This window comes from Nyctibius grandis, chromosome 4 (genome assembly GCF_013368605.1).
Source record: "Nyctibius grandis isolate bNycGra1 chromosome 4, bNycGra1.pri, whole genome shotgun sequence".
Taxonomy (NCBI): Eukaryota; Metazoa; Chordata; class Aves; order Nyctibiiformes; family Nyctibiidae; genus Nyctibius; species Nyctibius grandis.
The window spans coordinates 13,266,688-13,293,853 of NC_090661.1; the positions used below are offsets into that span (position 1 = coordinate 13,266,688).

The window sequence follows — 27,166 nt, forward strand, 5'->3', positions numbered from 1 at the left end:
ACAGTGCACGTTAATGATAAACTAGCACCTCAGTGACAGTGTTGTCTGGTCCTCCTTCAGCAACGAGCTGCTTCAGCACTTTGTTCCAGAGAACGGAGGGTCAGGGAACTGAGTCTTATTCCCAGTTCTGCCACTGATCTGTGTCAAGTTTTCCCAGTCACTTGTTATGGCGCCCGTTACCTACGTGAGCACTTTTCAAAGGAGGGATCTAGCTGTTCCTCCCTAGTGTCAAGGTACTAAAAAATATGTGTGGTAAAATTCTTTGGATGACATTTCCAATCTACTGGGTGAAGTAGGCTCAAAAATTACTGAAACTTGCTTGCTTGCTTCTCTGAAATGACTCGCTGAACAGATATGATTGAAAACCATGCAGAACAATGCTTCACCACACGGTAAAAAAGTCATTTACCTAAAGTGAGGACCTTTACACTGGGGTTCATCCCTTCATCTTATTAAAGCTGTAAACCTAAAAATCCCCATAACTGTTACTGTAGGATTATAGCAGACTGTTCGAACTGCATGATGTGGCTTTGGGAATGGAATGTTTTGGGTTTTGTACTTTTCTACATTGTTTTTCTCCCCTTGTGTGATGCTCCCTCAAGCGCATGCACATGTGCAAATCTCTCCCTTGCTTTTTCCCTCCACCTCTTTCTTTTTCATCTCCAGTGACCACGCCTCTCTCAGCTCAAGTGTGAACATCACTTCTTAAGAATGATACCAAAGTCAACACCTGTTTCCTCAATTTCTTCATGTTATACCCTTGGCCTCCCAATAGTGACCTTGAGCTTCAGTTCATGCAGACAAACGCCCACTACTCGGTAAGTCTGTGTTCAGGTGAAACTGCATCACCCCTGTAGCAAACTCAGAATTAAGTCTCAAGAATTGCATACCAAGATCCTGAGATACTGGCTTTGCACCCAAAAGTCTCCTTGGCCACAGTGAGAAAGGAATGGGCTCAAGGACAAAAGTACTCTCAGAAATGTGTTGGTGTATGGTGTTCTCCAGGGTCAGTATTTTTCAAGTGCTGCTGTGTTCTTTCAGAAAAAAAAAAAAAAAATCGAGTTAGACCACGTTCCTGTGGGTGCAGCATGTGCCATACAGCAGAACTTAAAGACCAGAGAATTAACAGGGTTTGTGTGTTACAAAGCTGAAGGCATTTTTATCCTTATATGTGTGTACTCACAGAAAAACATACTGTACTAATGAAACACAACTTTGTGTTCCCAGTCATATTTACACTTGCAAAGAATGAACGTAGCTCAGTAAGTTCGTTGCCAAGCAAGCTTAGCTATGGAGTTTCTTTTTTGGTGGGGGAGAAGAGGAGATGTTTGTGGGGTTTTTCCCCACCTTGTTTTTAAATGATGTGTACAAGGTGTGCTTTAAAGAGAGAGGGTAGAGTTGCCAAAAAGCAAGTTTAATCACGGCTGTCTTGACATGGGTGAATGTGAGGATGGGGGATTGGGGAGGGGATAGTTCCCATGAGGTGATGTGCAGCATTTTGTCCCCTGAAATCTACCAAAAATTGTCTGTCTCCCCTCAAGAGGGGCCAGCCTGAACAAAAGTCCAAAAAAAAAGGCAACATGGGGGGACCTAAATAAAAGCTAATAGATGAGCTGAGCTAATATTAGTTTCCTGATATATAAAGCCAAATGGATTAATGGATCAGCTCATGCATTGCCTAAGGAAACAAAAAGAAAATCTTCAATACTTCTGTGCACATTGAGGACATGAACAATAAAGGTCTTTAGAAACTAAAAACCTAATTTGGGGGAATCAATTACTACTTCTTTTTTCTTATGCTTTTTTTTTTTATTTAAAGGAGGTTCACACAGAGGTAAAATTTGGGTAACACACAAGCCAGAAGTCATGCATCTCAGATACTACAATGATGGTCGATCTCAGTTTGCATCAGTCTTGCCGAGGCTCTTTTTAGCATTCCAGCTTCAGCTAATGGAAATCAAGCACATTATGGTAAATGTAGGAAGCAAGTACATTAATAGTGGGCACTGACATTCATTCAAATGGTAAACAATTCAGAACTGTTCCCAGTACGTACTAGATTATGTCTCATCTTACCTGCTGCTTCAGAGAGCAGCTTCTTTCACAGGTTTTTAAAGTGCAGAAGATTGTCTGCAACAGAGTTTTCTGCTTTGATAGGCAAAACTATTTACAAATGCTGCTTTGCTCACCATCAGTCCTATATACTTTTTTCTTTTTTTGGATTTGGTCGCAAGCACTTTCACTCCAGAGCTGCCACCATTGCAATGTCGATCTGTTCCTTACTGTAAAAAAAAAAAAAAGGAGGGCGGACGGGGCAAGTTTAGCGAAGGGGAGATGTGGGGAATAATCTAATGTAAAAGTAGAAAGAAAATTGAGATTATTTATACAGTAACACGTGTGTTAGAGTAATGCCTCCCTTCCTCAGCTATACGCTCCCCCATTTTCTCTCTCACACACGTATATACACACACACTTTAACTGTGCTTTTGTGTTTTGTCAGAATTAATGAGAAAAGTTCCCTTGCCCTAGGGGTAATTAGTGTCCTTGGAGTTAAATAAGCTAATACTTAGACACCTCTGGCACAGGCAATTATGTTTGTGTATTGAATAATTGATTCAAAGAGGGGGGGAAGGGGCTGCTAATCAGATCTGAGCATAATGAATTGATTTAATTAACAGGGGAATCTGAGGGTCCCTGGGAAATGTGTGCATTTATTCAGCAGCAGGAGAGAGTGCAAAGCACATAAATTGAGAGAGAGAGGGAGCGAGCGAGAGGCAGGCGGCAAGTGCTTTTGCTTTCAGTGATAGGTTCACATCTTTCCTCCCTCCCGCCCCCTTCCTTTGAATATAATTTTAGATTTAGAGTGAAATCAAGAGAAAAGCACTTTAGAAGCCTGGAAAGCTCTTGCAGTAGCAACAGCAAAGGGGGGAGACTTTGTGTGCTATCACACGCGATTAAATTAAGACAATTTTTGACAGCGCAGGTTGGGAAAGGACAGAGCTGGGGAACCGGCCCCCGATATCGTTCCTCCCTTACCTTTTTTCTCTTCCCCCCCCACTACCTTCTTCTTTTTTAATATCTAAACTGGCACTCGAGCTGCAGCGGCGGGGCCGGGGGCGAGGCGGCTGGTGCATCAGCCCAGCTCCGGCTCTCCGCCGCCCAGTGCGACCGTAGCCCCCCGCAGCCCCGCTCCAAACTCGCGTCCCGGGGCAGCGCCGGGGCGGCCGCGCCGCTGCCCCCCGCCGCCTCCTGCCTCGGCAGCGCCCCGCTCCCGGGCCCGGCCCGGCCCGGCCCGGCCCGGCCCGGCCCGGCGCGGCCCCTCGCCTCCCCCGGAGCCGCGCGGCGGCGGCTGGAGGGGGAGCGCCCCAAGGAGCCGGAGCGGCGGCGGCAGCGGCCGCCCTCGGCGCCCGGGACAATGGTGCTGGACAAGGAGGACGGTAGGTGGGAGCCGGGGGCGCGGGGCCCCGCCGCCAACTCCGCCCGGGCGCCCCGGCCGCGGGAGGCGGCGGGCGGGGAGGGAAGGGAAGGGAGCGAGGGACGGAGGGAGCTGCGCCGCGGCAGGGCGCTGCTGCCCGGCCTGTCCCGCATCGCCCCGCCGGTGCCGCGGGGAGCGGAGCCCCCCGGCCGCCTCCTCACAAAAGGGTCCCGGGGCCCGGCGAGTGCGCCCGGGACGGTGCCCCCCCACCGCCCCCCCTGAGGGCTGCCGCCGCCCCGCCGCGGTTTCAAGGCCGGGCGGTGCGGGATCTCGGGGTCTCTCCGCCCGGGCGTGCCGAGCCGGCGGCCCGCGCCCGAGCCCTTCCCTGCGGCGGTGACCGCGCTGGGGACACCGGCGGCGGCTTGCCCCGGCGGGTGCTGCGGCCAGCGGGGAAGTGCCTGACGCCTGCAGCCCTGTCACCGGGCCCGCGATCAGCTCGGGGGGCCTTAGCGTGTGTCACCACCGGGCCAACTTCGGTGGCATCCGAGGCTGTGGCGTGCCGAAAAGCCACCCCGCGCTCCCACTGCAGCCAGTGCTGCCTTACGTGATCGCGTAAATTGCCTTAAAATGTCTCTCTGTCGGGCTGGCGGGGGTGCTTTAACTCGGACAAGGGGATACCAGGCTAAAGAGGCAAGCGGGAGATGCTTTGCTTGGCTGTTTTTTTTCCCTTGTTTCTCTACCTCTTTTCCCTCCTCCCTCCCCTTTTCTTTTGATCTGGAGTTTCTGCTTCGGAAAGGTGAGAGTCCGCCTGCCACGACACCGCAGAGTCAGATGGGGCACGACGAGAAATCACGGGCTCGCTTGTGCGATCCGGCTGTGTGGGAGGGGGCCGAAGCGCTGACAACTAGAAGGTTAAATGCTCACTGCCCCGGAGAGGTGCGTGGGGAGCTCGCTCGCTGCAAACTCGTCACATGCTTCTGGGCCGAGAATCCCTCTCCCAGAGTCTTTTCTTCCTCTGGTTTCTTGAAGCCCTCTGAAGTAAACTGATGTAGTGTGATTAATGGGGTCTATAATGCTCCAGTCGAAAGCACGTGTGTTGGAGAACAGGGAAGGAACTTCTCTAACTGGTCAGCGAGAGATAACAGTAGAAAGACTTTTCTCATCCCTCACCCCCTGTGCACAAAGGTAAAAGGGTTAAGTAATGACAGAGGAATTAAGCAAGGTTAATTTCTTACTGGTGTACCTCTGTGGAACAAGGTTTGTGTTTCTCTCTGACCTCACTTTCGGGGGAGACATGCATTGCGAGAGTCCCCTGAATTTTGCTCGAATGTTGGAGGGAAAGGGAGGAAAGGCTTCTAACATCTCCATTAATACCCTTTAATAATAACAATAACTGGGTGATGACTTAATCCCAGCGACTCTCTGTCAGAGGGTGCCTGCCAACCTGTATCCGTTTCAATCTGATTGACGGGCTAACAGCAGGATGCTGCCTCCATCGCAGAAGCGAGAGGCACAGGTGAGCTGAGAGGAAAAACAGAGATCTGAAGAGGGTTTCCTAATAGGGGTATTTGGGCCCTTTCAAGTGTCGCAGACATACTCATTAAACACAAGGAGCTCGGGGCCAGCGTGATGGTGGTGTAAGGAAATGAAACTAGAACCATTGATTATCCAGACAGTTCTCAACAGCCTCATTGCAAGAGATCTTACGAGCTGCTGTATAAAAGGGAGTAATGGTGGTGATGGTAAAGAGGAAATCAGTGTGAGGTGCACTTAAAAAGGAGTAAAGTAGGAAACAAACCCCTGATGAGAGGGATGTGGAGATCAGAGCAACAAACTGCGGCAATGCCTGGGAAGCTCCGGTGCTGTTGATGTAGTTATGCTCGAGGAGAAATTATGCTCACTTTTAAAAGTGGAGAAATTTGGAACAGGAGGTGAGATTGAGAGAAGAAACTCTTTTTACAAAGAGGTTATTTTACTTTTGTACATTTCTTTCTGCCTGATTCAAATGGGCTCCACTTGCCTGCTCATCTGTGAATGTTAAAAGGGGATGCTGGACCTGCATAGGTTACAAATGGACTAAAATGGAAGCTTGTGCTAACTAAACGAATTCCTTTTGAAATCAAGCTTGAATGAGCTTGTTAATAAAAATGGATCTGTTTTACACCCATAAATGGCTCTTTTTTTTTTTTCCTTTCCAGAGTTCGGTCTGATTTCTACCATCTAAAAATCCTGACGTTGTGTCTAGTGTCCAGTTCTCCCCTTGATTTTAAGATGCTTTGCCATGCAGGTTTTTGTTTGGGTTTTTTTTGAGGGGTTTTCTTTTGAGGTCTCTGCCAGCAGTGGGGGTATTCATAGTTATTACTGCGTGGAGAAGGCAGGATTTCAGAAGCATTACCCCCCCAGTAGTCCTGGTGCATTGCAAGGAGGACACTTGCTCCCTAGTTACGTAGAGGTTGCAACGTGCTTCTTGCTTTTGCATCCCTGAAAGCTACTTGACAAGCTGGGCCATGGTCATGGCCCCAGAGGCAGCCGCTCGCTCTTCCAGCCCCCGGGTCGGGGCTGTAAAGGTGCCTTAGGGGCATGTGTTAGCCCTACTCTGACACCAGGATCACCTGTGAAGTCTGATAACTGCTATATGGCTTTGTGAGTGAAAAGCTTCCCTGGCAAACATGCTCCGTGGTGCCGAGAGTAGTAGAGAAGCAATAATACTTTTCCGTGGTCTTTACAGTTATTATTGAGGATGAAAGGGCAGGCTGAAAAAATAACAACAATAATAATGTTTTTGACTTGATGTATTGTGGCATCACGTCAAGTTATGTCAGGGAGGTAACATCATTTTGTGTGTTTGAAGCGACATAATATAACTTGACTGATACAACATGACTTGATATTAGAAAATACCATTTTACAGTGGAACTTTGGCAAATATCTTCCCGAAACAAATGTTAGGAAGTGAGAAAAGAGAGACGGGGGGGGGGGGTGAAGGGGGGGGGGAGAAGAGAAAGCTTAAGAGTGAAAAACTTCAAGACTTTCATTTTAGTCAGTTCCGCTGCGTAAATCACTGCTGAATTTGCTGTGGGCAAGCCAACCTACGCACCATGCAGCGCATTTATAAATTTCAGGATAATGAGAGTTAAGATATTTCTCAAATACATAAATGTTTTGATTGCAAAGACCAGATTTCTGCTTAAAAAAGTAAACTGACATCAGGTATCATGATTAATTCCAACAGATTGTGTTAATTGTAGTTGACTTTAATTGCTGTACAAATGTGTTGGGGGTTAGAAAACTTTTTTTATTGTTGGTGTGTGAAATGAGTAAGCAGATAAAGTGTTTAAAAATACCCGTTTGCAAGGGGAGTAATCCAGCCTCTATGACATGCTGAAGAAGTAGAGGTATAAAATTGATCTGATACTGTGTATTTTTTGGAAGTGTGTTATGTCTGCTAGTTTGCTCTGCCACAGAAGTCAGCTGCGATAGACAGTGGCTAACTTCATTTTTATCAAAAATCTGCCTTTCTTGTAATTACCAAATAGTGTAAGCTTAAATACACCATATATTTTGGGGTAAGTTTGTCCTTTTTGAAGGTGATAGGGTTGAAAAGTATGCAAACAGAAAGATGGAGCATTTTCAGAGTTCACCGTTTTCTAATGGAGGCCGATAGTATATTAGAAGTATTAAAATGCCTCAAATTTAGAAAGCTTGTGTTTTTGTTACTTTTTGCACTGATGCTTTTAACTATTAGACTTTAATCTTTTGGATAAAGTCATCTTCCTTTTTAGCTTGTGATACTTCTTAAAAGAAAATGATTATTTATGGTGGTTGCACTCTTACGCTAAAATACATATTCAACACCTGCAAACTAGTATCACTAGGAAACAGGAGTTGTTTGAACGACTAGATGAAAACAGTTCAATATAAAATGATGCATTTAACATCAAATATGCTCAAGGACTGTTAGGATTAAGTATTCTGAATGAAGGGGGAAGGAAAAGCCACTTCAGCTGGGGATAAGGAATCTAATTAAAAATCGGTATTAAGGATATATAACTTGAGCCCGCTATCATGCTTTTTAGAGTACCGTTGTATCGGTTGTAAAGGGGAGGAAGAAGTATCATTAAAGCAGGAATGAAATGTTTTCTCGGATTAAAAGACAGAGATGAGTGAAACGGTGCCGTTGATCTTGGTAGCGCAGCGTCCGATACCTCAATCCTTATGAGTGCCATCAGAGACTACAGATGACTTGTCTGAATAAGGACTGCGAGCTGCGAGAGGAAGGATGAAAGACGTGGGCCCCAAACTTGTCACTTTATATTTGGGCATTGACGGCACCTCAGAAAAGTGGAGCAAACCTGTAAGGGTTTGTACCGCGTTTGGTTTGTTAAATTCATTTTAATATCGACCTAGTGAAAATGGAGCTATATTCTCCAGAGTATTCCCTGAAACTAATACGTACGTGTGAAAACAAACCCAAAATGTTTGTACAGAAAATTAGTATCAAGTTTTAGGTCACAACAGATGTGTGAAATCTAGCTGTGGGTAGCAGGGCTGGCGTAACGCAGCCTGTGTCGCCAGCATCCACTGCAGTGCGCTTTGAGTCTCTGACCTACCAGAAGCTACTGCCTGGTTTTAACCAAAATCCCCGCTCTTACAGGAGCAAATCTGGTGTGACACCCCTGCTTTGGACCAACGCGTTGCTAAACACAAAGGGAATGGTGTTGGTTTAAGATGCAGCCTGGGAAGCTCCCTCCCGTCCTGGGCTTTCGCCTGCCGCCCTGTGGCTCAGTCCCCGGGAAGGAGAAGCCGGGGCTGGTCCCACCTGGGCAGCGGAGGGTCCGGGCTGGGCTGGGCTGGGCTGGGCTGGGCTGCAGGTGGTGCTGCTGAGCTGGGAAGGCTGCAGTCTGCCAGGAAACCCTGACAGGAGAATGAGAGGGGTCCCTGGGAAATAACGTGCATTTATTCAATAGCAAGTGTGCAAAGCTCACGAATTGAGAGACAGAGGCAGCAGCAGTCAGGCTTAGGTATTCTGCCCTCTCTGAATATAATTTTAGATTTAGATTCAGCTTAAATCCAAAGGGAAAGCACTTTATAAGGATGAAAACTGCGTAGTTGCAACAGCCAGTGTTACGAGCTATCAAATGCAATTACATTAAAATAGATTATACTGTGTAAATTGAGCCATTTAGAAGGTGAGAACCAAAGAAACAGCTCTGATCCCCCTTCTTTCTAAATTGCAGTTTTAGTTCCTTGCAATTCTGAGGCACAAAAGTAGGTGAGACTGCTTTTGTATCTGCAAAGTGCTTTATTTCTGAGTGTAATTCTAACTGAGTGCAATCTAGGTTAAAAGCTGGACAACTGGGTAATTAGAGCTCACTTGCTGCTAAAGGACGATCAGCTGTACCATAGCTCATTTGTGTTCCCAGAGACTTGTTCTCTTCTCCCCTGAGCGGAGGCTGCTGGAGAAGAAGCATCTGTCCCCGGACTTTTCTTGATTGCGGAGATGATGGTGCTGGACAAGGAGGACGGTAGGTGGGCTGAGATTGTGTAAGCCTGTGCTCGGTGTCTTCTCTGTGCTGCTAACGTGGAAACAAATAGTTTTGAAACAGATGTGCGCTGTGCGTATCAGAGTGCTCTGCTTTCAGCTTCTGATATTTTTCTTTTGTGTTGCTAAAAGCGTGCTTGCTCTTTATTTTTTTTTAATCTCTTCTCTGGCGTGATCGAACCAGTCAAGAAGGGGTTACCCCAGGCTCTGTTTGCTGAAGGACATAGCAGAAACAGCTTGATTTTTGTTTTTTTTTTTAATATCTATTTAGATTTTTCTTTCTACAAGTTACTCTAATATATCCATTTTAGCCTGTTTATTTTAACAGCTTTTATTGTAAATCTAATTTTGAGATTTTCTTTCCATTTCATGTAATTTGGGTCTCTTTAATGTGCGCCTGTATCTATTTCTCGCTGCTTTTCTTCATAGCTATAAACATAATGACAATAAGCTAATAAGCTGCTCTGGCAAAAAAAAGCACTGGCTTATTCTAAGAATTTTCTCCCTTCTCTAAATGGCAGAAGTGGAGGTTCATTTGGGAGGTAATTTAATGAATGAAGCTGAAGGAGAGCTTGACTTATTTTAGCACTTCACATATACTTATTTTTTTAAAGCTGACGAGTCCTTATCAAGGATTACTAAGGGGTACAAATTGATGTACAGAATAATAGACCGTGTTAGATAGTAGTTTGAATGACCTGATGCCTTCTTTTGCACGTTGCCTACCAGGGCGTGCAACTTAACTGCTCAGTCACCAGTAGTTTCTAGGACACATGTGGTAAGTCTAATCACAACTTTTTAATGAGTTTTTTTCTAAGGCTGCTTTGTGGCTTAGATCTTCCCTCATAGCGTGTACACTGAAAGCAAAGATTAAAACTGAGGCAAAGCAGAAGGTTTCTGTAGCCGTCCAGGTGGACTTCCATCGATGGCACTGCCTCTTGCCAAAGACCTCCACCTTGGCAGCACTTTGTGTATTGAAAGTAGGAACTACATCTTAACTTTTAACGCACATTTGTAGCTATTATCTCATTGTTTCATTTATAAATGAAAATAACCTTTATAAATGGATGAAGTGTGCTGTGTAACGGGTGTGTTTCTGGATTCTCTGATCTAAATTTTTTTTCAGAAATCTCTTTAAGTGTTAAAAAAAAGAAAAATAAAGTCACAAGCAGTTGTCATTTGGAAGTAGAAGAAATTACTGAATATTTGCAAGACTGTAGACAGGAAACAGCTTTTCACAGGGAGCCAAAGAGCTTGAAGAAATTGGAAGTCGAGCATTTTGGCAGTAGCATTGATTTTACTTGAATATATGTATTGCTTTTTGAAATATTTATGAGAAAAATAACTTGTAATTCAAAGTCACTTGCTTTACTGTGTCAGACTGGTGCTAATCATGTATTGTGAATAGTACTGAAAGCTGCCCAATGCTAATAAGTTGGAGCAATATGATTTTTGTTCCCCAACCCATATATGTCTTCTGGTATTTTAAAACTGAGTTAATACTGTAGTAGAGAATAATTAGGAAAGAAGACTTGACTATTGAAAATAATGGATGGATGTTCACTTTTAACCAAAGGTCTTCTACTGAAGTTTCTCTTCTCTATCCCTTCCTTGCCTCCCCAAAAAGGGTGAGGGGGGAAATACTACCCAGTATTTTAAATCTAGCATTTCGAGATCTTTATCTCATTATCAGTTTGATTTCTAAAATTATCAATCTGGTGTATTCATGTGCGTAGGATTTGAATCTAGTTTCTGAGATGGGATATGGGTTTTTGTTTCATTCTGATGTGAAGCACTTGGGACAATGAAAAAATGTGAATGGACTTTTCACAAAGATTTTACACCTTTGATATATGAGACCAAGCAGAAATGCATCATTATCAATGCCCTCTTGTATGCAGATTTGAGCAAATTTTGACTAAGAGGTGACCAATGTGGGGTCAGTGCCCGTGTATAAGTTGTCTTGCCCTTCTGAATTTATTCTGTGCTAATTAAATTGGCATCCGAAAACTGTGAAATAATCTTATTCAGGGAAAAAAATTGTTAAAATCTCAGGCTTCATTTCTGTTGAGACTTCATAAGTTTTGTTAACACAGTAGAACTTTAAAAAAAAAAGAAGTAGATGTGAAGCATCTGTTACACATCTTCTAGATCAGCTTTGCAGTTGACTGGACTGTGGATAAAAGACACGCTAAGTGGTTGAGTATTGCTTATGCTGGGAAAACAAATGAAGCTAACAGGGTTTCAAAGGCTTTGAAGCAGTGTTGCTCTCAGAGGTGTTCAGTTGTTTTCTTTGGCAATATAAGTTGAAGCAAGCTAGTTTACTTTATTAGAGGCATAAGGCTACTCTTGTAACCTTCGTCTGACTAAGATGAATTTGGCTGACTGACCTTTCTTTCTGGACCACACGTGTTGTGCTGGGTTTGGGGTTTTCTGTTTTTTTCCCTGCTTTAGGACTCATCTCTTTTAAAGGACAGCAGCATTTTCCATATTTTGTTAAATCTTCCTTTTCAGTTTGTGTTTCCCTATAGAACTATGTTCTGCTATGATGGAGAATGCAAATCAAGTAGAATAGCCCAAATTAATTCTTCACATTGGCGGCAGTATGATTGCCTGCATGGAATCAATAATGCATCATGGAGGGATCAAATTTTGGAGTATAATGTGTGAATAACGCTTGACACAAAACAAAAATTCAGTCATCATAATAGCAATTAGGAAAAAGCTGCAGCTTATCCCAGCTGTAATCTCTGCTAACAATGAAGCACAGACTGGTAATCAGCATGTATGGTATGAAATGCACTAATAGAAATCACGGCTCTTTGTTATGTGTATGGGGGGTGAAAGTTTCCTTTTAGCTAACTTGTACTGTATTAACTAGACATAGTACCCTCCAACCAAATTATTGAGTTTGTGCACTTGTAAAAACACTGATCAGCTGTGTGTTCGTCCTGATGTTTGCATAGACAGTAGCACCCCAAATCACGGATCCTTTGTGTTTCCAAGCAGAACTCTGATTAAACAGACTGCAAGAGTAGGCCAAGTAAATAATATATCGGAGGAGTCCATTAAACATGTACCCGTATACAAACCTTGGGGTTTATTTTTAAAAAAATTCTATAGTTTCTTTAAAAATGAAAAGAAAAATACAGATACTCAGTGGTTGTGTGCATTGGGGTTGGAGAATGGGTCTTATGTTGATGGGAGGTATTTAGGGCAATGAATATTAGGTAATTTGAAACTGGATTAGTAGCAGCAGTTGGGTTCCCTGTTGTGTAAGAGCCCATCTTACTCTGCACAGAAGGAAAGAAAAGCAGCATTTGGAGTTAGAAAAGCAGTGAAATTGATTGTATAATGGTAGTTAGAGGAATGGTGCCACAACGCCCTAGCCAGGACAGCAGAGCTGTGGGCTGACTTCACAAATGAATATGCCAGCTGCCATATGGGGGTACCTGTAGATAGGTGGATGGATATGGAGAGGTATCTACCTCCAGCAAGATAGGTCTTGACAGTCTGCTTCTGTTGATAAAAATCATGATACGCACAAAAATAAGGCACGTCCAGGTTGTACACAAGCCTAATACGAAATAGTGTCAAAGAGGCAGAAGAGCTGTTCTACGTGCTGCTGGTATCTTTCGTTTTCTTTTTAACCTCAGATATACCTATTGAAGAATCACACAAAGAGAGAGGAGGGGACATGGCAGGGTGGCTTTTTCCTCTCATGACGTGGAATTGAACTTTTCTGTTGCCTGATATTCCTGAAGCTGGCTTTTTTTTCTCCTATGCCCCTCTACCTTGGACCTTCTCTGTGGTCCATCGTTGTCTAACTTCCCATTTATAAAGAAACACTACACGTCTTCCCAGATGTCAGCTTATTCAAAGAATGCTTGATTCAAGTCACCAAAGACTCTATATTTACATATTTAGGGTTACCTGTTGTTTTTTTGAGGGGCTTGATCTTGACACACGTGGTCTTGGTGTAATTTCAGAGGTTTGGTCTGGCTTTAGTTCATGACACTGTGTCCTTTTGTGACTCAAATGTACAGCAGTGGATTAATATATTTATGAAGAGGAGGCAGAAGGTTGTAAAAGCAGGAATCTGAATCAGGCCAGAGCACACTTGGCAGCAGAATAAACCCTGAGACTCGGTTTGGCCAGAAAGGACCAAAAGACAAAAAAATTTGGAATGTTTTTCCAAAGCTGCCCAAGTGTGGAGCTAGAGGTAGTCTTCCTAGAGGTGCCTCCCATTCCTGGAAATGGCAAATACGGAGGCATGAGAGCACCATGAGATAGTAAATTGCCTAAACCTTTTCAAGAAACGGAAGGTACTGTGGTTGGAGCACTGATAGCCTAGATCTGTATTTAATGCAAACTCATCCTATGGGAAGAAGAGGGGTGAGAGGAGTTAGCACACCTAATAGGAGCACACTACTCTGTATAGGTGTATTCCTGCCAGGCAATCAGATAGTTCTTGGTGTTTGCTCAGGCTAGATGGCTGAAGGATCTGGGTAGGCATCTGTGTAGGGTGTCATCGTTCTTCGTTCCCAGATGCCGATGAGATGTGATAGTTGTCTGTTTGACATAACAGCATTCAAACACAGAGTAGGAACATTTTTCGGCTTGGGTAATAGGGCAAAAGAAGCAGCTGGTTCTTGGAAATTAGTTTGCTCTAATTTTGGTTTAATACAGTAGAAGGGATGCTTGGTACCCTGGCAGCGGACCATAATTTGTCTTCTTTGGAGTTAGTGTTAAATTTTATTATCTTTAATAGATACAATGTGAACATGTCAGCCTGTTTGTCATAGCCATTCCGAAAATGCTCTCTTATGGTAGAATCTTCGGAAAATTTCCTTTTAAGAGCAGTGCATTATTAATAAAGTAATCCATTAGGTCTGGTGATAAAGGGTCACAGCGGAGTCTGAAATACGTTTCTTAAATGGTTAAGAAATTTATCATGGTTGGAGGATTAATTGATTTCATTTGGAGGCTTTCTTAAGGTTTTCAGGCTTCGTGTTTAGAGATGGTTTTACTCTCTTTGCAAATGTGCTTGTTGCTCAAAGTTTTGCTTCGCTGTCATCAGCATGAACTATTACATTTCTGCTAAAGGCAAACTGTTCTTTTAGCATTATGACTGATTGCATCTGTGAGGAGTCTTACTTAGGCAAAGAATATGAAAGTTTATGGCAAATAAGGTATTTTACTTGAAATCAATTCAAAATCAGAATAATGGTATCAAGCATTAAGTGTTGCAGTGTAAGAATAAAAAAGGCACTGCAGATGCTGCTAAATCCTAACTATAAAACTCTAATGGGTCTATATCTTTTTAAAATTGGACAGAACTGTCATCATTTAGAATACATAGACATTGTTTTAAACCGTATAGAAATCACTGCCCCCAACTTCAATAATGTGCGTAACTGTTGCCAGGGAATGATTTATTCAGTGAATGTAGCTCCTATTCACTGAAGACTTGGGGGTGGAGGGAAGGGTAATTTAAAATGAAAGTTGTTCCCTATTAGATTAACATAATTAAACCTATAGATGGCCTGAGAACAATTCACTGCGGCTACTGTTTTTTAATTCTTAGTGTGTAAGTGTGCGTGTGTGTTTTCTCTGTCCTACAACAGGATGACTCCCGAGCTCGTTTTCAAGCACGATGTTGGGTGCTATCTGTGCAAACAGATGCTCAACTCTCCTTTCCAGTGAATGTTCTTGCAAACTAGTTTCTTCATATATTGCACATCAAAGCAGATAATGGATGCCGTTGTCCAAATTTAGAGGGTTTTTTGATTTCATTGAACGTTTCTGAATTCTTTATGCCCGCGTTCAGAGTTCCTTGCATGCTAATCAAACTCTGAAAAGTGATTCGGGCAGTGAAAGTAATATTTGCCTTCTTTTTAAACTATTGATTTCAACAGTTCTATTTTTTCTTAAAGAAAAAGTAGATGATTGTTTGCATATTCATGACTGAACTGCAGAGAACTTGGACCAGAATTAAACAATTAACCCTCTCACCAATGTAAACATCCACTTGAGTGGAAGCCAGGGATGTTCCTATTCGGTTTATTATGGATCTGAGATATAGAAATGTATTCCGGAGGACTGTGTTTCTAATAAATAAAAAGGCATAATGAGAATGTAACTGGGAAGGAAGACAAAAGCAGCCATGCTTTAAATTGTTAATGATGGTGCCAGTGGCTGCAGCTTTACCACAGCTGTTTAAATTGATCAGCCAGTGAAAATGTTTTGTTTTGGCATTTTCCCTGCATGTGCAACTCTTTCGAAGGGACTTCTGGAAGCTTTTCAAAGGGGAATCATGATCTTTTTTTAAACCAGGCTTAGAACACTAGAGTTTCCAGTATTTGGGGATCCAATATTTAAGGATGCAGTTCAGTTTTTCTTTTGTAAAGTTTTTGGCTGACAAGCCATTTCTTCCCCTAGATTTTCTTTACTATTCCTCTTTTTTTTTTTCCTTCCCCCTCCAAAAATATCGCAAATTACTTGCTACTCATAAGAGATGAGGCAACAGCACACTTCCTAGCTGTCCTTTTTTCCCCATCTCCTCTATTTTCCCGGCGCTACTGAGCTTGATCAGAAAAGCAGAAAGGTGCTATGTCAATTTGCTATGCATCTTTTGGTCAAGCATCCAGTGTGAAATTGTTCTGTAAAATGTACTTTTTCAGAGGGAACTTGCTACTAATTTATTTCCTGGTTGGCTCTACCTCGCAGCTGATGTGAGTTGACCAATACCTCTTTAATGCTTGTATCATTTCCTTCTGTTCCAGAGAGATGGGTACACATTTCAAAAGGATGCAATCCCTTCGAGTCGAGTAGGTAGGGGAAGGTTGTACTTTCTGTATATTGATGAGTGATGTGGTAGAGATCTAGGGTGGAGGACTGGCCTGAGCCAGTGAGCCTTGGTGTGTTTTGCAGGACACTCCAGCCTTGGGTTCCCACCTGAAAGAGCTTGTGAGCAGACCTACCTGGGACCTTGTGTAACGCCTTTTCCTGGCACTCCTGGTGGCAGGTGACTCGTGGATAGGCCATGCCTTAGATAACATTGAGCAACCTGGTTTCTGCCTAATGTACTTGCAGTGGGGGTGGGTATTGAACATTATTCAGAATCCATTATATGTTTATCTTTATACTCCTTTGTGGAAAATTATTTCTGTAAGTACCCTGTTATGGTTATGAAAGCCTGAACCAAGCATCAGTCTCAAACCCTTTGACCTGTCTGCACAGAATGGAGATCTGTTTTGAAAAGGACTCCTTCATATCTGTTTTTACTCCATGCCCTTCCATTCATTTGCCTATACAAAGCAATAAAGGATAAAACTAAAGTAACATAAATTGGTCTGTCTTCCTGAATCCATGTCTCGCTAATGTACCCAGATTAACTCAACTGTAAATTGTCTCCTTTGGATGTCGTGTCTTGCTAAAAGTTTCCTATATGATTCATGATTTGGATTGCTTTTAACAGCTATTGGCTAAGCAATATGGTAAATGTACAAGGTGATGCAATTGGCATTAGTGAGAGGATGCACAGGAGCATGTAATGCAGTCAATACTACATTAACTACTGATGCCCAATTACAGAAACTGGAAGAGTGGCTTTTAGGAGCATTAGGACTTGCAGAAGAGCTGAGATCACCTGCCGCTCCTTGCCTAAAAGCTTCACCCTTTATGCGCTGGGATCAAAGCAAACATTTAGTTGCTATTTTGTCATGTACAACAACGAAGGTATTTTTCCCCCCATTTTTTTTTCCAAAAAGTGTCACACTGATGCTTTTAGCACATGTAAAATCCTATCTCCATATTTCAAGAATCTCCTTCCATCTCCTGGGGCAAGACTTTATTTGAATAAAAACTCTTTAACCACCCCTGTATTTACTGTTTCGCTGAAGCTTACTACTTTAGCCATTTTTTCTTTTAAAGAAATACTAAGTGCAATTTAGAGTGTCCTATTTCAGCGTGTCAGACAAGGCTCCCCTTCGCTCCCCCCAGCTCCTTCTCTTTTCTAATCTGTATATGATTGTTTGTGACCTCAGCTGGCTTGAAGTCTCTAGAAAGAGTGTTTTAAAATACAAGCAGATACCACATAAAACAGGATATTTGAGTGTGTGACCTCTCTGCAGTCCACGTTCAGATTAAGCACACATTTTTTCCACCATTGCTTTTAAAACCCATTTGCAGTAGATGGCAAAGGACCACATTACACTAAAAGACGGTGCATACTTTTAGATTGAGCTGAGTGTGATCACAGCTTCTAAATCCATTTTAAAAATAATGAGCAATGTCACTGCTGCATGGCAAAACTAGCAACCCCCAAAGTTCCTCTGGACTTGGAGCGAGATGGGAAATTAAGCAGCTCTAAGAACACTGAAATATTTTAATATAAAAGACAGGTGGCAGGTGGCTTATTGCTCTTGTGGCAGCGTTTGTCTTTACTTCCAGCTATGATACTTGGCATATCACTGCTGGTTTTAATCCTCAAAGCATTTTGCTGGTATTAAGGAATTTGTGCACCCCAAGTTAGCATTCCCTGGAACTAAGGCCTGGGTATCTGGGGGAAAGTGCCTGACCCCCCTCCAAGGTGTGGGTGGGCTTCTGTGCACGTTGTCCCAGATTTGTTCAGTTCTGCTTTTTCTCTGCGCAGCCCTTGCTGCCCTGGCCAGCAAAAGAGGAGGGTGGGATCTGCAATGCCATCTCTTGTGTCACAGTGCTGGGCCTGGGTCCCACCTTGCCTGCTCCCCCGTGCTGAGTTTGGAGGTCAGAGCTCCACAAAAGAAGGCAGAAATAACTTCTGGATCTCCTGGGAAGGACGGAGCACTATTGCAACTGTTGCTCTCCTTGACTATTGTTGGGGCAGTTGTGTTGGTCCCCTCTCAATAGGCAATTTTATTTTTTTTTATGTCCCTGAGGTTCAGTCCAAGTATAATTGCAAACTGTTGAGGAAAAACCTCTCCTAGCCTATCTTTCTGCCATAATTATGAGCATCGGTCGTGTTCCCCTCCGATTCCTGCCACGATTATAAGTGTCGGTCGCATTCCCCTCTGCCGTTCCATGCGTGAGACAGAAAAATGAGGTAAGACTGTGCTGTAAAACATCCTGACAGTCTACAGCTGCTTCCTTAGCGACCCTTTTTTGGTAGATGGTGCCTTAACTTCTTAGCCCACTGGCGTGTTGGTGCTCCGTGCGGTTGCTCCAAGGTCCCATGGAGCTCTGCCCCATATGTGGTGACTGTCTCGGTGTTCAGCTGGCCCAGGGCTGTTTGCTGTGGCCAGGGTGGAGGGGCAGGGGCAGAGGAGGAGCGCTGTTATTTTTAAGAGTTGCTTTCAGTTCCTGAGCGGTGCTCTTTCGAGCATCGAGAAGGTAGCCTGCTGGTTTTCTTCTTGTGCTAACATGTTTAAAAGGTGGCACCAGCAGCGGAAGCGTGGGGGGAACTTGACTGAGCTCTGCCTTTAGTGCGGTTCAGTGCAGACAAGTATCCTGTGCTTGATGCACTTTCCAGGCTGTACAAACAATGCTTTAAATGTCTGAAGTACCCAGCAGGGCAAGTCAAAACGTCCTTGAGCAACTTTGTATTTAGTGTTTTCTCTTTTCCTTTGATCAGGAGGGAACAGATGTGTCTCTTATGTGAGTGTTTGCGCACACCCCCTGATGCACAAGCGTTCCCTTCCTCGTGCAGGGGCTGCAGTATTTGGGGTAGGCTCTTATTCCTCTTTGTTCTTTTTTATTACTGTTGTTTTTTCCAGGGAATATAACTTAGAACTTAGAGAGGTCAGACTAAACAGGGTTTTAACTTACTCTCGCTCATTCCCTTATCTCTCTTTAATTTGGAGAGAGTAAAAAAAAAAAAGATATAATAAGGCTCCCTTTTAAAAAATATATGCGTATGTATAATCGATTCATTGACTTGTCTTTTTGGGGGGTTTTAAGCATTCAGCCTAAGTGGGCTGCTCAGTGAAATTTGTACATTCATAAAATAGCTGATTGAAAAGCAATATTTCAGATAAATACAAGCCAGCGATCTATCAGCAGTTGTAATAAAAGCTAGGCTTCAGGCTGTGATTTTATTTTGAAATAATAAGAATTGCTTTATTCTTTTTACTTGAGTTACCATGGTAATTCTGTCGTGTAGCAGTGTTATATTGATTTAGAAAGTGGACAGTAATATTTCTTTTGTGTTATTCTGTTTCTAGGGGTTGATTTCTAATTTCCACTTGGAGATTACTTTTATAAATTTCTTAAGTCCTTCCACTTTTTTCTCTAGCAGTGTAATTTTCCTCTCACACATTGCTATTTTCTGAGCTTATTGGTTTGCTCTTATTTTAAATTAAACTTGCTGGTTTCAAATATTGAAATGACATCTTTGTCTGTGTCTGTACTTTGGTTTAGCAAAATATTACAGTCTGCTGTTTTATGCTTAATAATTTAAGGGAAGCTTTATGTCTGCCATCAGTGGTTGTTGGTAACTTATGACTAAACCAACACAGAGCTTAAACCTCTGACATTTTAATACTGTGTAATGGTGCTTCCACCCTGCACACCATTTCTTTTTTTTAATGTGCCTTGTGTGTGTGTATGCTAAAGAGAATGACAATTAAATTCTGAAGAGATCAGGAGGAGTTTTTGGGTGGAGCTGGCCCTTGGCCACTTTAGGTCTCCGTTGCACTTGAGAGAACCACTGGTTTTGTCCATCACGCAGGTACCCTCCCTGGTTACCCATCTTCCTCATGCAGTTAAGAAGCTTCATGTTTTCTGAAAGCAAAACTTGGACTTGCAGAAGTGTGCGCACATACCTGATGGCTGACACATAAAATAACAAACTGCTTTAGCTCTGTAGAGGGTTGTTATACCTTAGCTATGGAGCACTGCTCTTAGATTGCTGCTGCTTTAAGAAATGACGGTCTAAACAGGATGCGACTGTTCCTTGTGGCATCTCTTTCTTTTTTTGTGAATGAGAAATAATGCTTCTATTCCGAACCTGAGAGATGAGGAGAAACGAACCTCAAGCATCACTGTTCACAAGTGGTAGTTTAGATCCTGAAACCAAAGCCATGAATTCTGCTTTCAAACAGAAGTCGTTCAGCTTACCTTTTAGTATAGAGGGTGGGAAGGCTACTTTGTGAGCACTAAATACAAATGTCCTGATCTCATGAAAACGCCACTGAAAGGTTTTGTGGTGCAAGTATGTGATGGGAGCGGGGCTGAAGTTTTGTTCTGTTACCCTTTGGTTTCATTCTGTTTGGTTTCATGCTGTTGTGAAGCTCACAACAGTAAGAAAAGGAGTCCAGGAGCCCCAGATGATCTCTGCTGGGATTGCTAGACCAGCCTACAAGCAGGAATTACCATCAGCTGGAAATGGCAGAAGAAGAGGGGAAGGGTGGCATGAACATGCGGTGATTGATCTCAAAAGGCCTGAGGAATAAGGTAGCTGGAAAAAGGCAAGCGCAATCCTGGAATGTATTGAACAAGAAACTGCTACTAATGATCACTGTTAATAATGCTGGAGAGGGCACTGATAGACCTTGTCTATTGTGGGTAAACCATGGATCACTCATTCCGAGGGACAGTAAATCCATGTGGAAATAGGGGCAGAGAGGATGCTCGTGAAGACAGAGAGGTCCATGCTTCAACTTGTCTACCTTTGCAAAATGAAGGCTGACTGGTCTGCCCTGTATGAGGACATTGGGAAAGGGAACAGCCGAGAGGAAGGAAAACAGGCTTTTTACCCCAAAATATTGTATTGTCATTAGAACAAGTAGTCGTAAATGGCTAAGAATATTTCCAGGCTAGCAACTTGAAAGCTTCTGGGCTTCAGAAGAGTGGGTCTCTAGATCAGCCCTCCCCAGAGAACGGTGGAGGCACGAAGCTGAATTGTTTGGGTTAGAGAAAGAGATGGTATGATAGCCTCCGGCTGCAGGAGGTGGGACTCGCTAGTCCTTCTCAGTCATCAGTCCATGCTGAGGCATTTATGTCACAGTGTATGAAGCTCTGTCAGTGTTTCCATATAAAACCTATATTTTCATGAACATTCATTTATGGTGAAAGTCTGCACATAAGATCCTGCCTGAGGATACCTTTTTCTTTCCTATTAAAATTTTATAAACCCGTCACTTGGCTGGGACTTTTAGTTCTCTGTGGCAGTAAGATAGAAGGGGGGCTCTGATGGGGAAGCATAGAGGGTATAGTGTCGTTTTCTTCCCGAATGCTCCCTTTAAAAAAAAAGAAAGGCACATCTAGGGGGGAGCTCCTAGATGGGAATGGCAAAAGCCATGTCTGCAGGTTCCAAGCTTCTTTTCAATGATCTGAAAATGCATAAGCAGCTGCTGTTCCCAGGTCTCTCCCCTAGCTTTTCTGTATGCGTGTTGGTGTGCAGGTGTTGCCTGTGCTGTTCTGCTTGAAAGCAGTGATCCACAAACTTTAAAACCTTCAAATAGGTCTTGACCTATGAGGCTGTAATGACCCTTGGAGCCTTTACGGCCCATCGGGTGATGTCTGTTACACATTAGTCTGTAATAGCTCCAGAATAAATAACTTGATTTTTTTTTTTTAAGTCAGTAATTATATCTCTCCACAATGGAGTGCCATGGCTCTGCATGCTAAAATGCAGTTTTAAAGTAATGCAACAAGAGACTGTTTAACGTCTCTGACAGTCTTGGCACAGAGCACAAGTCTTCTGCTTGCTTTCTCCAGCATTTTCTTTCTCATTGCTTACTCATATTACAGCATATCCATGCTACCAGGAGCTGACATCTCACCCCAGATTCTCTGTGATACGGCAGACAAGTACCTGATACTACGGGTCTCCTCAAAATAATGCTTTGGTCTTTCCCTATCACACCTGCTTTTCAGGAAGAGCTTCAGCTGATAATTTGCACTCATCTTAGTAGGGCTCTGTGCTCAAGAGAGCAATCTTTCTGTGGTAGGAGAAAGGACTAGATGATTTAATAGCCTTTTTTAAATAAGCATTCTCTCTGTATCTGATCTTTCCACGGGATACAGTGCTGCCTGCTTCCTAAGTTGGGATTTGGGTTTGCAACCCCCTACCTAAAATATATTTTATTTCCCTAAGGTTCATTCAGTTCTAACTCTAGGATATATCTTCTGGGACTGAGTAATTGGCTAGGTCAGAAGTAATCTTTTTTTTCACTAGAGAGATGTTTACAAACTGATGCTGTAGTATCTCTTTAAAACCCACTGAGAATCTGATTAAAGGCCTGAGGATCTTCTGCAAAGATTGCCTGCTCCCAGTTGACTTGAAAGGGTCAGCACGCTGTCACAGTTTTGACGACTAAGAATTAACTTAAGGCTGATTCAAATGCTGCTCTCTGTGTATAGCATTGATTGGACTGCTTTCAGATGGCAAGAGGTAACTTTATACTGTAGCATGTGTGAACTCCATTTAGTTAAAGAGGAAAGCTGAATGAATATGGTTGCTTGTGGCACGGGAGCTCAAAGGTGAACGCGTTCTACCCCTTCTGCCCTGAATTAAATACTCTGGGGAGGGTGGGAGAGAAACATAATTCTCATGGTAACATACTTGGGATACTGACTGCTGCAGCTGTTCTTCACCAAGTGCAGCTCCTAAGTTTCACATGATCTTTTCTTCTTCTCATCCCCTACACGTGGTCCACCCTGTAGGCTTGACCTTAATGAGATGGGATTGCTTGTAGTGGAAATGGCAAGAGAGTGCTCTTTTGAATGGGGAAAAAAAGTAGAGCAAATAAAATTAGTCTGGTGCATCATTATCACTGCCCCTTTTTCACAAAATGGTAGTAGCACTAAGATTTTTAACCTGGTTTCATGTGAGCATCAGTGCTCAAAGGCATCGTGCATTAACGTGGGAAACAGCTGGTGTTGACTCGCACAAAGCTGTGGGGTTTGTGGTGCCATGCTTCCAGTTGCTATCCTTAGAGCAGCTTTTAAAAAGGCCCTGCTGAATGCAACCACCTGCCGTAATGATGTGCTCTGTGGGAAGAAGTACCAGGCTGCAAACTGGTGTATTCCAGCACTGTCAGTGCCTGCACCAAAGCAGGCAGTGCTGCTGCTCCTGCTGCAGCTGAGCCTGTCATGTGGAAGTTCTGCTGAGCACCTTATGGAAAGAAAATGGGCTGAGCTGAGGTGTGGTCCTGAGGACCTGCTTCTGCCTGCCAGCCTCTCCTCCAAGCCAGCGGTTGCCTCTAGCTGATGGAGCAACCAGGGGAGGTGCCTCATCAGCATTAAACCTTCAGCCAGGATGCAGGGACCAGCTGGTGTAAGTCAGTGAGCATCTTGATGCTTCAAAGCAAGGGTGAGGATTCCTGATTTCTTGCTTCCTGTAATATTTTGGTAAGATAAAGGCCCTCCTGGTGATACAGTCACAGCACCTAGGCCCTTCTTGGGGTTTCATAGATGCATCAGTGCTGTCTGCAAGTGAATGATCTCAAGGGTTTGATGCATCTATGTTAAACGGTTCAGATTTCCCTGGGCAATTTCTTGGGGATTCTTCCTAGTACTGTGTTGGAGTGAGTGCGATGTAGCTGTAGGCCGAGATCTTAGGCTAACCTAAAGCCTAAGTGGTTTTTTGCTTTCTCTTGCTTTTTGTGTCTTGCAACTGTTGTAATAAGTCTAGGAGGAAGAGATGCTGGAAATGCTAGCAGGCTCCGAGTTAGAGCAACCAGAGACGCCATGCTGCAGTCATGTCTTGCTCAGCTTCAATTGTGTCCAGCGCAATTTCTGTGTTCCCTGTGGGCAGTTACTGTGCAGTGCTCCTGCGTGGTGGCCACGTTTGCATCCAGAGTTACAATTTGCTTGTGGTCGCAGAAGAAAAATGTGCCCTGGTGGGATCCTGAGCAAGCCGAAGGAGATAGCAACTGCACCAGCCAAGGCAGAGGAAAGGAGAATGATTTTGATGTCTCCTGTAGGTGACCAAACATGAAGTCAGACAGTTTTCTATCTGCAAGACTTGAAAAATGACACCAGAGACTGACAGTCTCCTCCTCCCCCTGCCTCCCCTCCCAGGCTGGAGGAGCTGCTGCCTCGGGGTCACTGTAGTTTAGTTGTGGCAAGTTTCACTCTACACAACTGAATCAATTTTCTGTACAGTAAACAAAGCTCTGATTGCCTCTTGGGACAAATATTTTTACCATCTTTTGCCATTACAAACTTTTTATCAAATTAAACAGTGCATTGAACTAAGGAGCTGTTGATGTTGCAGTAGCCCCTGTGCTGTACTTGATGGATACTCAGTGTTTGCTTTTGCTTTTTTTCATCCTGTCTCTGCTTGGGCTGGTTGACTCCTTCCTCCTCACTGAGCAAGCTCCATGTGTTTAAGTCTCAAATGATGACTTGTTTCCCACCCCTCTCCCATCCCAAGGAACTGGATAAAAATTTGAGCTCAACAAAACCCTTGCCAAACCCTGATCTATACTCAAGGTTTCTCAGTGTGTGCTGTTCTCATTTAGCTTGTAAGCTTACAGCACTGACTCTCCAAAGAACACTCCTTGGTGATGCTTAAACAAAGGAAGCAAATATTTCTTGGTCTTGGCTTAAGTTTCCATTAGATATACAGAGCAAGCCAGTTGTGAAGGTTATTATGCTGGTTCCTGCTACAAGAGAGAGTCATGTGAGTTGTTACTACAGTACCAGCTGTGAACAGTGTGACAAGTCTCATTTTGTTTTAATTAAATTAATACTCTTCAAATGGTATTAACCTAGTTAAAATGTTGCTTATCAAAGCAAGATTAGTAAAGCAAGGCAGGTAAGCGCATATTACTGTTTGAAGTTGTATGAGAATGCAGAAGGAGGAGTTGATTCTGAACTTTCCTCACACCGCTTATCATATCAAGCGCTTGAGGCAACTTTAACATCTGAATGAGTTCATCATTAAAGGAGTAGTGTTGCTAGTAGAGCTGTGTTTACTCAGCATTTCCCTGCAAGCTCTCAGAGCGCTCCTTCCACTTAAGTGTTTACCCTTGAGTTTAGCGGAAATGCCTACCCAGTGAAGGAAAGGTCTTACGCATCCTGTGGATGCTGAATGACAGCATTTGCATGAAATAAATGCTGAAGATGCTTTTTATGTCCTGGAAAAAATCACTAAGACATCATGTAGGAAAAAAAACCAACAGGACTTGATCCTGCTTGTGTTTATATTTGTTTGGTACTATGCCATGTAAGGCAGTGTACTCACACAGAATAGCAAGAAATAATCTCTAAGTTAGTATGTTTGAATTAAGCATCCAAAAAAAGGTTGAGAAGGGCAATGAAAATAAAGTAACTTTCCCAAAATAGCAGCATTTTGGTAATCTGTGGTGGGATGAAATTCTGGTCTTCAGATCTCAGGCCTGAACACTCTATGCTGAATTGCAAAAAAACCCCCATGTAAGTTCGTGTGATTCTTGCTTCAGTGCCATACCCCAGGGCAGATCAGAATGGGTGCTGCCTGTCAGTCTGTTTCCAGTTTACTTGGAGAGTAAGATTTTGTGTTATACTGCATCAAATGCTAATCTGGCTAAGGCTTTCTGTATCGCTTATGCAATTTAATGTGTCATCCTCACCTTCTCCCTTGCTGGATTTACTGTGCTGTGTAATAGGTATTATGGCAAAGTCTCTTTCCTCTAAAATAGAGAGAAACACATGCTCTACTGGAAGACTGGTTGACAATGATGTTTTAAAAATATTAGCAAGGAGATATGCAATAAAGCACATAAGTATCTTTGGAAATGTTACAGTAAACTGGGTCTTTGTGTATGGAAGGAGATACTAGGTAGTCACCTAGTAAGGGAAGAGAAGAAGGGCATGCATGGGTTGGAAGGAGGACATACTGGGGTTTTTTTTGAGTTTCGGGTATTACTGGCTGTAAGTCGGAAGAACCGATACAAAGGTAAACAGAAGTTGTGTGGAACCTGCCATTTTAAAATGTACACAGAAAAATATTTCTAACTAGATAAGGGTTTGTCAACATTTTAGTCTTTATTTTACATGACTGATCAACTAGTATTTAGTCTCCTGGGTCTTGGGTGGTTTTGGCTGATTTTGCAGAGGGTGTCCCATACGAACAGGATCCGAAGAGCTGGCAAGTGTAGCATTGCTCCTCTTTGTGCCACAGTCCTGTGCAGAAGGCTCAAAAGGGCCATTTCGTGGCCAGTTCTGCTGAGGATAGCAGTGGGGTGCTTGCAACACTCAGCGCCTTCAGCCCTCGGTGGCCGTCCTGTGGGTTGTGCCGCAGAGGGAGCTGATGGTGTGCGCTGGCACAGAGCTGGGAGACAGGAGCCCTGGCTGCAAACCGTGGGCAGCTGAAGAGCCACCATGTGAGCTGCTGGGCAGCACCTGGTCAGGGTGTCTGATACCGTGACTGGCTCTGCCTCACCTGAGGCTCTTGGCGTGGAGGCTGTGCCTTGCTCCCACTTGAGACTGCATGGCCAAAAGGCATGGTTGGATGTGTGGAATGAAGAGAGGAAGAGCAGAGACCTTCTCAAGCGCTGTGGCAGAGCCCTCCTCCTGTCTGTCCCTGAGCTGGCTGTGGTGCAAACCCACCGTCTGTGCTTCACCTGGAGCTGCAGCCATTTGCCTTCTGTACCTGAGGAGCACGTCCAGTTTTATACCTCCATCTTCCCCACTTCTTCCAGACATCTGTGTGGCTCTGTGCTCATCCTGCCTCTTCAAAAGATAGAAATCTTAATTTCTCCCTCCATTTTTGAAGAACTGAGATTCTTGAGTCCTTGAATCATTTGACTTGCCCTCTGCTATGCTGCCTTTGCAGCATCCCTTTTATGTAACACCACTGCTTGCAGTATTCTGTAATACAGCCCCACTCCTCTCTCTAATAGACTGCTATGATGTCCATGACTTACATCCCTGAATTTTCATTACTGCTACAAAGACTTTTATGCACTTTAAAAGGGAACAGATGGATTCTTCCCTATTTTGGAAGAGATCATTCGTGCCTGTCCACCTTCTCAAGTTCACCTATTTTCATTATTTTAACTTAAAATGATCTGTGGAGCCTTCTGAGCTTTCAAAATTAAACTGAAGCCTGAATAAGATTTGAACTTAGATTTTCCTCATCTAATCTAAAGTAGATGATAGCTTCAAGGGAGGACCTAGAGAATAGTTCATTTTGGTTACAGTTCAAAACAGTAGTCAGTCTGTTCTTTCCCGCTGTGCTCTTTCAACATTGCTCCAAGGAATGTCACAAAGAGCCCTTCTGAGATTGAATTGGGACA

General features: G+C 43.5%; 1 protein-coding gene across 2 annotated transcripts in view; it reads left to right on the forward strand.

The window, feature by feature from the left end:
• Window positions 1–3,346: 3,346 nt before the first annotated feature.
• The window catches only part of LMO1 (LIM domain only 1), a 63,028-nt gene continuing 39,208 nt past the window's right edge, over window positions 3,347–27,166 (forward strand). The window contains exon 1 of one of the 2 annotated variants that reach the window (XM_068398992.1): window positions 3,347–3,437. In XM_068398992.1, coding sequence (XP_068255093.1) covers window positions 3,416–3,437 — 22 coding nt within the window. In that variant the 5' untranslated portion in view covers window positions 3,347–3,415. Of the gene's footprint in view, window positions 3,438–8,869; window positions 8,941–27,166 lie in introns of those variants that run through there. The other variant, XM_068398991.1, reaches the window with a different exon arrangement.